Source organism: Natrix helvetica (genome assembly GCF_964273705.1).
Source record: "Natrix helvetica genome assembly, chromosome: 1".
Taxonomy (NCBI): domain Eukaryota; kingdom Metazoa; phylum Chordata; class Lepidosauria; order Squamata; family Natricidae; genus Natrix; species Natrix helvetica.
Genome location: NC_138548.1, coordinates 359383761 through 359396961, shown reverse-complemented (window position 1 = coordinate 359396961; position 13201 = coordinate 359383761). Strand labels below are relative to the sequence as shown.

Genomic DNA, 13201 nt, shown 5'->3' with positions numbered 1-13201 from the left:
ATCTCCCTTCTCATCCAAGAAGCTTCTTCAGCTCTGACTGGATGGTGGGGAATGGAAGGATTTATACTCCTTGCAGACAGCTGGGCATTTGCATCCTTTTAGAGTCATTGAGGCCACCTGCAGGTTTAACTGTATTGTTAGGGTCACCTGAGTAAAAATGTATACAGAAAGGATCCCTAGTTTGAAAGAGGGGTCAAAGAGGTCATTTACATATGTCAGAATTGAACAGCCCTTTCTCAACAAGTGTGTGTGTGCGGGGGGAGGAATAGGACATCCTCTATCTCAGGGGTGGCGAACACGCGGCTCGCGAGCCGCATGCGGCTCGCGGCCAAAATAAATGAGGCTCTTTGCCTCTTACCATTATTTAGTTTACTGTGGCTTGGATCGCGCGCTAAACCCAGAAGTACGGTCGACGAGACGCTTGCCTGCACTCCACCAGCTCTCCACCAGTACTTCCGGGTGTAGCTCAACAGCGCCCTCTGCTGCGCCCAAAAAAATAATGCTTCAAAGTCTAGCACAGTTGCTGCAGGATTCCGGTGAGGTTCTAATGATTGCTCAAATTAATAATAATGGTTGCATATTGAAGCTCTGGGTTCAGGAGCAGCAGAGTTTTAAATAGGAGAAAACATTTAATTGAATTTCCATGGTTAGTATATTTCCCAAAATTCTACGAGTGTTTTTCTCACAGCCTGTAATTGTAATAGATATCAAAGATAATCCAAACTCATATATATATTATAATACATATATTAGGTTAAAGGAAGATAATATTAGGACCAGGCTTTACCCATGTATAGGTTGTACTCGATTTACAATCACAATCTCGTCACTGAGCAAAGCAGTCATTAAGCGAGATATGTGACTGCTTTGTTTAATGACTGCAAGTGTGGCATTCCTGGTTGTGGTCATCAAGTAATCTTGTAGGTTGTTAGGTGGACAGAGATTCCACTTATTTATGGATTTAAAAGTTATACAGCAGCTCTAATGGGTTTATAAAAATTTATAACAAAAAACACCTGACTGAGCATGTTATATTATGTGTTTAATATATTATTGTTAAAATTATATGCTTTTGTGTGAGTGTTTGTCTGTTTTGGCAGGTCACTGCGTGGTGTGGCTCTCTGACTCTCACAGTTTAAAATTTTGGCTCTTTTTGTCGAACTTGTTCGCCACCCCTGCTCTATCTCCAGTCTACAACACAGCCCTTTCAGAAGTTCCAAGAAGGCTCTACACCCATTTGCACCACTCAGGTGTCCCTGAGGACACAGGTGGCCTTAACAACTCATTAAAGGTAAAAGTTCCCCTCGCACATATGTGCTAGTTGTTCCCGACTCTAGGGGGCGGTGCTCATCTCCGTTTCAAAGCCGAAGAGCCAGCGCTTTCCGAAGATGTTCTCCGTGGTCATGTGGCCGGCATGACTAAATGCCGAAGGTGCATGGAACGGTGTTACCTTCCCACCAAAGGTGGTCCCTATTTTGTCTACTTGCATTTCTATATGCTTTCGAACTTCTAGGTTGGCAGAAGCTGGGACAAGTAAAGGGAGCTCACTCTGTTACTTAGTTTTTAGTGAGTTCCAACACTCACTAAAAGAATGCAAATGACCAGCTGTCTGCAAGGAATATACAATACAATACAATACAATACAATACAATACAATACAATAGCAGAGTTGGAAGGGACCTTGGAGGTCTTCTAGTCCAACCCCCTGCCTAAGCAGGAAACCCTATACCGTTTCAGACAAATGGCGATCCAACATCTTCTTAAAGACTTCCAGTGTTGGGGCATTCACAACTTCTGGAGGCAAGCTGTTCCACTGATTAATTGTTCTAACTGTCAGGAAGTTTCTCCTCAGTTCTAAGTTGCTTCTTTCCTTGATTAGTTTCCACCCATTGCTTCTTGTTCTACCCTCGGCTGCCTTGGAAAATAGTTTGATTCCCTCTTCTTTGTGGCAACACCTGAGATATAAACCTTTCCATTCCCCACCATCCAGTCAGAGTTGAAGAAGCTTCTTGGATGAGAAGTGAAACGCCTTCAAAGAAAAAAAAAAACCTGAAAGTCCAGTTGCCTCTTGAAAAGAGCACCTTTGGGACAACCATGGATTGACTGATAATCTCTATAGACACCTAGACAAAATGTTGAATACATCATTTAATTTGTACTGTGGGAAGACCCCCCCCCCCTCTCCTAGAAATACTTTGAGAAATATTAAAAAAGCAGAATATTACATTTCCCAAAATTAGAAATGGAGAAACATGGTTTTTTTAGAGGCAGGAAGCAGCCCCAAGTCTCCCTGCTCCCAAACATAAACTGAGGAGGCAGTTTTTTTGGAAATGCAGATTTGGTAATCCATTCAAGACAGGATTAAAACTCCTAAGGAAGCCGGCATCTAGGATTAATTACATTTGTTAAACAAGATTAAAAATCCAAGGAAGCCAGCTCTTGAGACTCATTCGTTGCTGGCCTTCCCAAGACAAACTAATTAAAATCAGATCACAAAATAATAATAATTAAAAAAAAACAAGCCTAAACGCTGTAGAAAAAAACTGTATAAAAATCCACATACTGACAAAAACCTCAGCTGACCCAAGACTGCTGTCGGTTCTGTTCATCATTAAACTTTCCAATCAGTTCATCATTAATCTTTCCAATCAGCCCCCCCTCCCCCTCCCGTGTTTCCAGCACCCAGTTTGGAACTGGACCAGATGGATATTTCTCCCAACAGTACATTGCTCGATGCCCACATGTTGGCCCTACAAGGTACTTCCCCGTTCATCCTTCCAGCACCCCAACAAGCCTTACACGCCATCGATCCACTGCAGAGAAGATCCTCTACCCCAGGGATCAGCCTTGGTAACGTTAAGACTCGTGGACTCCAACTCCCAGAATTCCTCAGCCAGCCATGCTGAGGCTGAGGAATTCTCATGCTGGCTGAGGAATTCTGGGAGTTGGAGTCTACGAGTCTTAACATTGCCAAGGCTGGAGACCCCTGCTCTACCCCTCCGTTTTGCAAAAAAAAAAAAAAGGAGCCGGAAGTTGCCTTGAGCTACTTGCATTCCTCTCCGCCACTGGCTGACACTTCCTGCCCCTTTAGGAGTGGCACCTCCATCTCCTTAACCCCTCGAGCGCCGGGGCTGGGAGAAGGGAACGAAGGCTCGCCTTCTTTCTCCCCGCCTTCTGTCGCCTCCCGCTTCGTCCCGGACGGCAGGAGGAGCCCCTCCGACGACCCCCCCTCGGAGGGAAAGCGGAGGAGGTGATCCGGGGCTGCAAAGGAGAAAAGAGGTAAAAGCAGCGGGAAGAATCCCTAACTGGGTGGTGGAAGGGAGCCCAGATGCTGCGAATGGGTCAGTGGCTCTAATGGGGGGGGGGGATCCACCCACCCACCTAAGATCCTAAGATCGCTTGCGGGGATCTCCAAAACCGGGGAGGCGGACGTGGGGAGATTGCAGGAAAGCCCCCCCCCCTGTGGATGTGTCCCCCCCACTTTCACCCTTCTCTAGATGCCACAAGGACTCAGAGCCTTTGCACCTGCTCAGTTGGCTGCCCTCATTCATTCCACGCGTGGATTATGTGCTCTCAGCTCCAGCCTTCCCTCCTCCACCGCTACCGTTTTGCCAGGGAGGGTTAGAGTAAGAGAGATGCAGGCGGTCCTCGATTTATGTCCAGGATGGGGATCAGATTGCTAAGCGAGGCGGCCGTTAAGTGAGTTGCACCCAATTTTATGACTCCTTTTTTCCTCCCGCGGTGGTTAAGCAAATCACTCCTGTTATTAAGTGAATCGTGCAGTCATCGAACAAATCCAGCTTCCCTCGGTTGATTCACCTTGTGGGAAGTGACCTCCGGACATTGCAATGGTCATAAATACATTAACGGCTGCCAGCCGCCCAATTTCGATCACGTGGCCGTAAGGAAGCTTCGACGGTCGTAAGTGGGAGGAGCGGTCCTGTGTCGGCGCCGTAGCAGCTCACAAAACTAATGGTTGTAAGGCGAGGAGTACGTGTATTGTGAGATTCGGTTGAATTGGCAGGTCTAAGAGATGGGGTCTTGGCTGGGGAGTGGGGAGATCCTGAGATTTTGGAGCTTCATCTCCTGGGATGAATTTTGGGATCCATGTTTACTCGACTTACAAAACACAATTGAACCCAAAATTTATGTGGCGAAGTGAAACATTGGTTAAGTGAGTTTCGCCCCATTTTACAACTTTTCTTATCACATTTGTTAAGGGAATTACTGCAATTGTCAAGTTAGTCACATGATTGTTAAGTGAATCTGGTTTTCCCATTGAATTACTTGTCAGAAGATTGCAAAAGGTGATTCACTTAACAACCATGTTACTCATTTAACAACTATGGGGATGTAGGAAGTTATCACCTAGCCCTCTCCCAGAAAAATGAAATATCCTAGGAAATATTGATAAGGCAGAATATTATATTTTCCTGGATGTGAAAAAAGGGAGAAACACATTTTAAACACAAAATAAATTCCTGCGGCTTCCAGCCCATCCCACTTTGTCAATGGGCCATTAAGAAGGCCAAGCTAGTCCACTTTACATAATAAAGAGTTCTCCTCTTCAGCTGTGATGGGATTAAGGCAGGATAATAAGCCTTTACTCAACTGACCACATGGCATCTAAACTCAATCAAACCTGGATTCAAAACAGCCTAGAGGGTTGCCCTTGCACGGGGCCCATGGGAGTCTGACAACCAATCAGAATACACTTCTTACACAGGAACAGGAAACAGAGAGGTGGGGCAGAACAGATTATAAAAATCCCTGCAAGCCCTTCTTCAGCCCTTCTTCTTGTCTGCTCTTCCCCTTCTCTTCCCTTCTCTTCTTCTCCACCAACATTGAAGCATGTGATCACCTTTGTTGTTCAGGACTCAAGCCATGTGGTCCTGTCCACCATTAAACCATCTTTCCAAGCAGCCTCCATGACTCCAGTGTCTTTTTCCCCACTTGGAGCCGAACCCAGAAGGACATTTCTCCCAACAATGATTCACTTAACAACTATGGCAAGAAGAGCTGTAAAATGGGGCAAAACTCACTTAACAAATTTCTCAGCAACATTGTCACTGTGTTAATTGTTTGCTAGCCGTGCTGAAGATGTACTGCGCAGGTCATAGGCCTTATCTGACAATGATTTACTGCGTATGCTTCTTAACACATTTCTTAATACATCACACATTCTTAAACCTTCTTTTTGATCTTCGTCTGCCTACCGGAGAAGGTGGGCGACAATTGCTCTTGCCAAAATGTAACAATTAGATAGATCTGTTTTTATTTTATTTTCATATTAAAGTTTGTTTTAATTAGAACATGTTATCGGGTTTTATTTTTGCTTTTTCTGAGGATATGCTGTTAGGAAAGCCGACGGTCTACTCCTCATTAGCTCAGGGTGAAATTTCCCCGGACAAACATAAATTCTGGGCTGAATTGTGATCGTAAAGTTGATGACTACCTGTACAGAAATAACAGCTCTCCTATCAATAGAAATTTATCTTGGATGCAGGGGGAAAAAAGGTGCGCTTGCGATAAGGTTACTCTGTTACTCTGTAGAAAACAGCTCCAATCACCAGCGACAGGGAAGTTCAAATGAAATGGAATTAAAGGGCCACCACTACCTAGTCCTCTTTGTCCTCTGACTCCCCCCTTGTAGCCAGCAGCTTCAATCCCCAGCCTCAGGGAAGTTCAAAAATGAGCAGCTTATAATAACACTGAGAAACTGTCATGGATTTGCTTTCTTAAAAGGTTAGCTGGCAGGGTGGATAAAAATCGATGATTTTTAGGTCACAAAAGTGAATTGAAATATTATTGCAATTGTTGTTATAATGTAATTTTCTGGAAGTGATACAAAAAATGATTGAATATACTGATGATTTAATGTAAAATCAAAAACTGCCAATGTTTATTCAAATGTTGGTGTTTTTCTATTTCTCTTCGTAAAAGTTATGAGATTTGGGGGGACGGCTTCCCCCCGCATGATGTAGCTGTCAAAATTTTTGATACCTTTTTTAACCCCTTCTCCTTTAAAAAATTTGTAGAAACCAATAAAAAATTTTCAAAAAAAAATCGGTGATTTTTTAAAATTTAAATTGTATTTTTTTTTATTTTTGTCAAATTTATTTTAACAAAATGCTTTTGGAGTATAAAAACCTATCTAAAGATAGTTTTCTATTTAAGATGCATTACCAATTTAGTTATTCAGCATGAAAGCTGAGTTAGTTATGATGCATGAGGCTGTATATTCTGGAATATTTACATTTTTGATAAACTCATTCAATGAATCCAAGCTCTGCAACCTGAGAACTACCAGCAAGAAGGAGTCCTTACCTTTAAAGAGCACTTGTCATTCCAGAGCCATCCTGGCAGTGCCTGTTAGCGGGCATCCACTCACCTGCTGCTCACTTTGTTGTGTCATTGACGCCTCACCGACCATCCCATTAAGTGAATGGGACTGTCGGTGAGTCAGCAGCAGGTCAGAGGATGGAGCGGCTGCAGGATGACAGATGCTATTTAAAAATTATTTAAATCAAGCCTTTTTACTAGTGATTTAAATCGTGATTTTAATCAACTTGATTTAAATCAAATCCACCCTGGTTTTTGGGTCAACTTTAATATCAGAAAAATGTAAAGGGGACAGCCTTAATTTTGGATGTTAGATGTTCTTTGAAAAAAGTCAGGTTCCACTCAGAAGGATTTAGGCGAGCAATATTTAGATATAGTAGGTGAGTTTTTCTTTGCTGTCACATTAACATTTTTATTTTGGAAATAAATTACTAGCCGTTAAGAAAATTAGGTCAACGGGAATTTAAAAATAATGAATTGAGCGTATTAATATGATCATATATTTTCCCAGTTGTTCATTGTTTTTATAATTGTAGAAAAGCCGCGTAAAAATGTAGCTTCTCCCTAACCTTTAAAAAAAATTTCTTTGCCTGTATGTATACACATATTCAATATAAGTGAAAAGATCAATTTACCCACCAGCTGGGTTGATTATGGGGAAATGCAGATTTTGTTTCGTGATTCAAATAGAAACAACTCTTTAAGGACGTAGGTGTGCGTAAGTCACACAAAAAAGCAGCTTTGATGCTAGCAGATCATGGGAGAAAGGAGATGAAAAGTATCTAAATTTTGGCACGGTCTTGAAAATAAATTGGCATTACAGTACACCTCATCCTTGATTCACAATCATGATTTTTTTCACTGAGTGAAGCAGTTGTGAGTTGTGCCAGATTTTACCATTTTTGCCCTGGTTGTTATGTGATTGTGGCTTCCCCAACTCTTCTTGTCGGTAGCTGACTGGGATGGTCTCAAAACAACAATCACGTGTGACCCCAGAAGACTGAAACCGTCATAAATACACCCTGATTACCAAGCGTCCAGATTTTAGAATCAGAATTGTAATAGAGCTGAAAGGGACCTTTGAGGTCTTCTAGTCCAACCCCCTGCTCAAGCAGGAGACCCTATACCATTACAGACAGACAGGTGGCTGTCCAGTCTCTTCTTAAAAGCTACCTGTGATGGAACATCCACAACTTCTGAAGGCAAGTTGTTCCTCTTGTTTCTTTGTCCTCACTGTTAGGAAGTTTCTCCCGAATTCCAGGATTTTAGAGCAACCCGCAGAGGCTAATCTCAGGCGCAGTTTGGAGTCAATTGTCATAAATCACATTTATGCACAAAGCTTTAACTCGACTGTTCCGCTTGAGAGCCGAAGCGATCTGTTTTTACCTACTTGGCCACCCTCCAGAAGTGCTGGACTACAGCTCCCATCGCTCCACAGGCTGCATATGGGCCTACCTGCTGGGGATGCTGGGGCTGGCAATCCAGCTCCAGCTTCATTTGAGAGCCTCTGGTTCAGAAAAGTCTGATCTGCGGTCTTTCCCCGGAATGCTGTTTTACCGAGGAAAAAATCTCTCTTAAGGGTTAAATTGACCGAGACGTTTATTCCTAGGGTGTCTTCTAGGAAGAAGAGTTGTAAAATGGCTTTTTTAGGTCACTTCCTGCTTTTAACACTATTTCCACCTTCTTTTCCACCTAGGAATTTTTTTTCCATTCTGGGGTGGGGGTCAATGGCTGGGCGGGATCTGGTGAGTTTCTTAAGTTTAAGGAGTGGGGAAGAGAGAGACTCAAGAATGCAGAAGGGAATGGCTGTGAAATCCGAGGGAACGAGACAGGATTAAGGCTCTTTAAATGGATGGGTGGCCCTGCTAGTTTGAGGAATAAGGCAGCAGATGGGGCTGCAATAAGGCAGCCTCTGAATGCACAGAGAGCCCCCCCCCATTTCTCTCTCTCTCTCATACACACACACCGCACAAATGCAAGACAGAGGTAATTGCAAAGAGAACCCCTCTTATGTTTTCTGCATCGGTGCGTTTTCTTCATTATTGTAGTTGATTTATTATTCAGTGCAGTCCCTTAAGGAGTCTTTTCAAGTTATACAGGTAGTCCTCAACATACGACCGCAATTGAGCCCGAAATTGATGTTTGCTAAGTGAGACGGCGATCTAAGTGAGTTTTGCCCCATTTTAGGATCTTCCTTGCCAGACTTTGTTCAGTGAATCCCTGCTGTGGTTAAGTCCGTAACACGGTTGTTAAGGAAATCTAGCTCCCTCTCTGATTTCGCTTGTCAGAGCGTCGCAAAAGGGGATCACGTGACTCTGGGACATTGCAACCGTCGTAAATATGAGTCAATTGCCAAGCCTCCGAATATTGATTATGTGACCATAGGGCTGCTGCGCCGGTCGTAAGTATGAAAAACGGTCCTCAGTCACTTTTTTCAGTGGCGTTGTAACTCTGAACGGTTACTAAGAGAACAGTTGTAAGTCGAGGAATAGCTGTACAGCGTACGCCGTATCCTCAGTGGGGGAATTTGTCAGCCTGTAGAGATATGACTGGCGATCTCACAATTGTCTAGGGAGATTCTCTCTCATCCCAGGTTGTGGTGGTCCCAAAGGGGCTGTTTTTTTCAAGAGGCAACAGGACTTTCTGGTTTTTCCTTGAAGAGGTTTCACTTCTCATCCAAGAAGCTTCTTCAGCTCTAGCTGAAGTAGCTTCTTGGAGGAGAAGCGAAACTTCAGCTCTAGCTTCTTGGAGGAGAAGTGAAACTTCAACTCTAGCTGAAGAAGCTTCTTGGACGAGAAGCGAAACTTCAACTCTAGCTGAAGAAGCTTCTTGGCAGAAAAACGAAACTTCAGCTCTAGCTTCTTGGAGGGGAAGCGAAACTTCAGCTCTAGCTTCTTGGAGGAGAAGCAAAATTTCAGCTCTAGCTGAAGAAGCTTCTTGGAGGAGAAGCGAAACTTCAGCTCTAACTTCTTGGTGGAGAAGTGAAACTTCAGCTCTAGCTGAAGAAGCTTCTTGGAGGAGAAGCAAAACTTCTTCAAAGAAAAACTTCTTCAAAGAAGCGAAACTTCTTCAAAGAAAAACCAGAAAGTCCTGTTGCCTCTTGAAAAAAACAGCCCCTTTAGGACAATCTCCCAATTAGTGTTTTTATTCTGATGGACAGGAAGAAGGGATAGGAAGAGCACCTATTCCAGTGATGGCTAACTTTTTCTGAACTGTGTGTCCAAAGTGTGTGCAAATGTGCGCGTGCGTGCCCAAACCCCCAAAATGCAATGCGCGCGCCCTGTACATGTGTCCCCCTGCAAGCGCCCCGCCCCCCTGCATGCACGGACACCCCTGCACGTGTTCCCCAGCCGGCCGGAGGCACATGACCATGCGCAGCAGAGTTGAGGCGACGGCTGGCGTGGCCACAGAGAGGGCGGACTATAGGTTTGCCATCACGGATCCATTCATTCCCTTGCCTGCCTGCCTGCATTTTAATTCCTAGTCACTTAACGCAACGGCCCCCAATCTTTTGGCACCAGGGACCGGTTCTGTAGAGAGAGGTTTTTCTATGGACTGGGGGCGGGGGCATAGTTTTGCATGCCGCCTGCATCCCGTGGATGGGGCTTTGCTTATTTACGTGGCTTGGTTGCTGGCATGCTGCAGCTGAGTGCCGGTCCACAGACCGAGGGTTGGAGACCCCCTGAGTTAAGACGATGGTGACCAGGTCAGTGCTTAAAGCTTTCTCAAACCTTGGCAAAGGAGCCCCGAATTTCTGTTGCTAAGCAAGACAGTTGTTAAGTAGATTTTGCCCCATTTTATGATACTTGTTGCCACGGTTGTTAAGTGAAGCACTGCAGTTGTTAAGCTGGCAGCGATAGCAGTAGCACTTAGGCTTTTATACCACTTCACAGATCTCTCTAAGCGGTTCACAGAGTCAGCCTATTTGCCCCCACTTCCATCCCTAACATTTTACCCATCTCGGAAGGATGGATCTCAACCTTTGAGCCATTCAGGAACATGGTTGTGAAATGAATCTGGCTTCCCGTTGACTTTGCTTATCAGAAGGTCGTAAAAAATTATCACGTCACCCCAGGACGCTGCTATTGTCATAAATGTGAGTCAGTTGCCAAGTTTCTGAGTTTTGATCACGTGACTACGGGGATGCTGGAACGGCCGTCCGTGTTAAAAACGGTCATACGTCCCTCCTTTCAGTGCCGTCGTAACTTTGAATCATCATTAACTGAACTGTTCTAAGTCAAGGACCACCTGTACAAGATTAGCTTATCTGTGTCAAGCTATTATGGGTTTTTTCCCCCCCTCTTTCAGGTAAGGAAAGATCTTCTGGCTAGCTGGAAATCAACCCGTCTTGCCTCTTCGGTGACCGTGTCCTTCAGCCGGTGTTACCAAACAACAATCCACTGACTTTGCAGAATCAAGAAGTTGAACCTCTGGGCTTCTCGCCTCTCCAAATTCCAGCTGCGTTGGTCCTGAAGATGAGGACCAAGCAAGGAGACCCTTTGCCCGCGAGCCCAGAGTTGAGGGAAAGGTTGAAGCAGGAAGAGAAAATGGGTGAACTGGATGGGGTAGGCCCCCAAACGGCTCCCAAGGCCTCTCTCGCCTTCCAGGCTGGGAATAGCAGGGAAAGAAAGGGGGCGGCCATCTTGGATGAGGTGAATGCCGTCCACTCGGACACATCCCAGGATCAGATGCAAAACCAGGAATCGCAAAGGCAGAAGCTGATAGAAGACGTCTTACGGGGGGAAGGAGAAGAAGATCAGGTGAGCCTGGGACCGCTTGGCATTTTCCAGGAGGAATCTGCTGTTTCGGGAGAGAGGGGTGCGGTGGCCTAGAGGAGGCGGAGCTCTTGCCTCACGGTCAGAAGGCTGTGAGTTTGATCCTAGGTAGAGGCAGATATTTCTCCCTCTGGGTAAAACGAGAATGTACCGTATTTTTCGGAGTATAAGATGCACCGGAGTATAAAGCGCACTAATATTTTGAAGAGGCAAATTAAAAAAAAGTTTTTTGCACTCTGCAGACTTCCCATAAATGGAATTTTTTTTGCAAAAAACGGGCCTGTTTTTTGTTTTTTTCAAAAAAAAAGGGCATGCATAGCCTTTAGGAGGCTTGTAGAGTGCTCCTGGGGGATGCCCCCCCCCCCAAAGTGAGTAAAACATGACCCGTTTTTCCCTAACACAGGCCCATTTTTTGTCAAAAAAAGGTATGCATAGCTTTTAGGAGGCTTATAGAGTGCTTCTGGGGGCTGTGGGGGAAAAAATTGAGCCAAAATATGGCCCTTTCTTTGCTCATTTCTATCCTCCCAGCCCCCAGGAGCACTCTGGAAGCCTCCTAAAGACAATGCACGGCCATTTTGGTAAAGGAGGCGGGGTTTCGGGAGGCAAAAAATGCTGTATTCAGTGTATAAGACACACCCCGATTTTCAGCCTCTTTTTTGAGGGAAAAAGCTGTGTCTTACATCCCGAAAAATACGGTATCTGCTGAACAAACCTCCGCATTGGCGACAGGAAGGGCATCCGGCTAATAAACACGCAGCTCCTTTCAGTTGCCCAGACTTCACCCCGCAGGGGATTATGTGGTTCAGTGGTGGGTTTCCAATTTTTTTACTACTGATTCGCTCTTGCGCATGCGCAGAAGCATCCAGGAGCCTCCCGCCGCTGTTACTATCGGTTCCCCCAATCCAGGCCGACCCGGGAGCAACCCACCTCTGATGTGGTTGTTAAAAGAGGATGATGATGATCTGCTGTTTCAGGAGAAAAGTGAGATGGAGCTACTGATTACTGAAAAGGTTCTTCAGTGTGGCCAGATCTCATGGCTTTAAATTGGCATTTATGAAACAGATGAGATCAGAGGGGCCCCTGGAGTGTATGGATCTCAGGTCCGATTCCTTGCAGACCCAAGGGAAAATCGGGACTGATCCGATGGCACTTTCTCTGACGAACACATTTTTATCAATAGGCAGATGTTTTTGTGAGCGAACTGAAGGCCAAGAAACCTTATGCCCTGTAATAAAATTGAGTTGGAAAAGGTACTGCCGCACTTGAAGTACTCTTACCAATAAAGGGTATGAAAAGAGTAAGGTTCTACATTTAGGCAAGAAAAACGAAATGCACAGGTACGGTAAAGGCGGTACCTTGCTCAACAGTAGTAACTGTGAGAGGGATCTTGGAGTCCTAGTGGACAACCATTTAAATATGAGCCAGCCGTGTGCAGCAGCTGCCAAAAGAGCCAACACAGTTCTAGGCTGCATCAACAGAGGGATAGAATCAAGATCACGTGAAGTGTTAATACCACTTTATAATGCCTTGGTAAGGCCACACTTGGAGTACTGCATTCAGTTCTGGTCGCCACGATGTAGAAAAGATGTGGAGACTCTAGAAAGAGTGCAGAGAAGAGCAACAAAGATGATGAGGGGACTGGGGACTAAAACATATGAAGAACGGTTGCAGGAACTGGGTATGTCTAGCTTAAGAGAAAGAAGGACTAGGGGAGACATGATAGCAGTGTTCCAATATCTCAGGGGTTGCCACAAAGAAGAGGGAGTCAAACTATTCTCCAATCACCTGAGGGTAGAACAAGAAGCAATGGGTGGAAACTAACCAAGGAGAGAAGCAACTTAGAACCGAGGAGAAACTTCCTAACAGTTAGAACAATTAATCAGTGGAACAGAAGTTGCCTCCAGAAGTTGTGAATGCCCCAACACTGGAAGTCTTTAAGAAGATGTTGGATAGCCATTTGTCTGAAACGGCATAGGGTTTCCTGCCTAGGCAGGGGGTTGGACTAGAAGACCTCCAAGGTCCCTTCCAACTCTGCTATTGTATTGTATAGTATAAAGGAGACTATTTGTTGCTCAGGGTTGACA

The 13201-nt window shown here is 44.8% G+C and overlaps 1 protein-coding gene across 3 annotated transcripts in view; it reads left to right on the top strand.

The window, feature by feature from the left end:
* Positions 1–3139: 3139 nt before the first annotated feature.
* LOC309397907 (uncharacterized protein) overlaps positions 3140–13201 on the top strand; it is a 25173-nt gene continuing 15111 nt past the window's right edge. Inside the window, exons 1-2 of one of the 3 annotated variants that reach the window (XM_081964339.1) lie at positions 3140–3279; positions 10651–11102. In XM_081964339.1, coding sequence (XP_081820465.1) covers positions 10818–11102 — 285 coding nt within the window. In that variant the 5' untranslated portion in view covers positions 3140–3279; positions 10651–10817. Of the gene's footprint in view, positions 3280–8288; positions 8744–10141; positions 10439–10650; positions 11103–13201 lie in introns of those variants that run through there. The other 2 variants (XM_081964340.1, XM_081964341.1) reach the window with 2 other exon arrangements.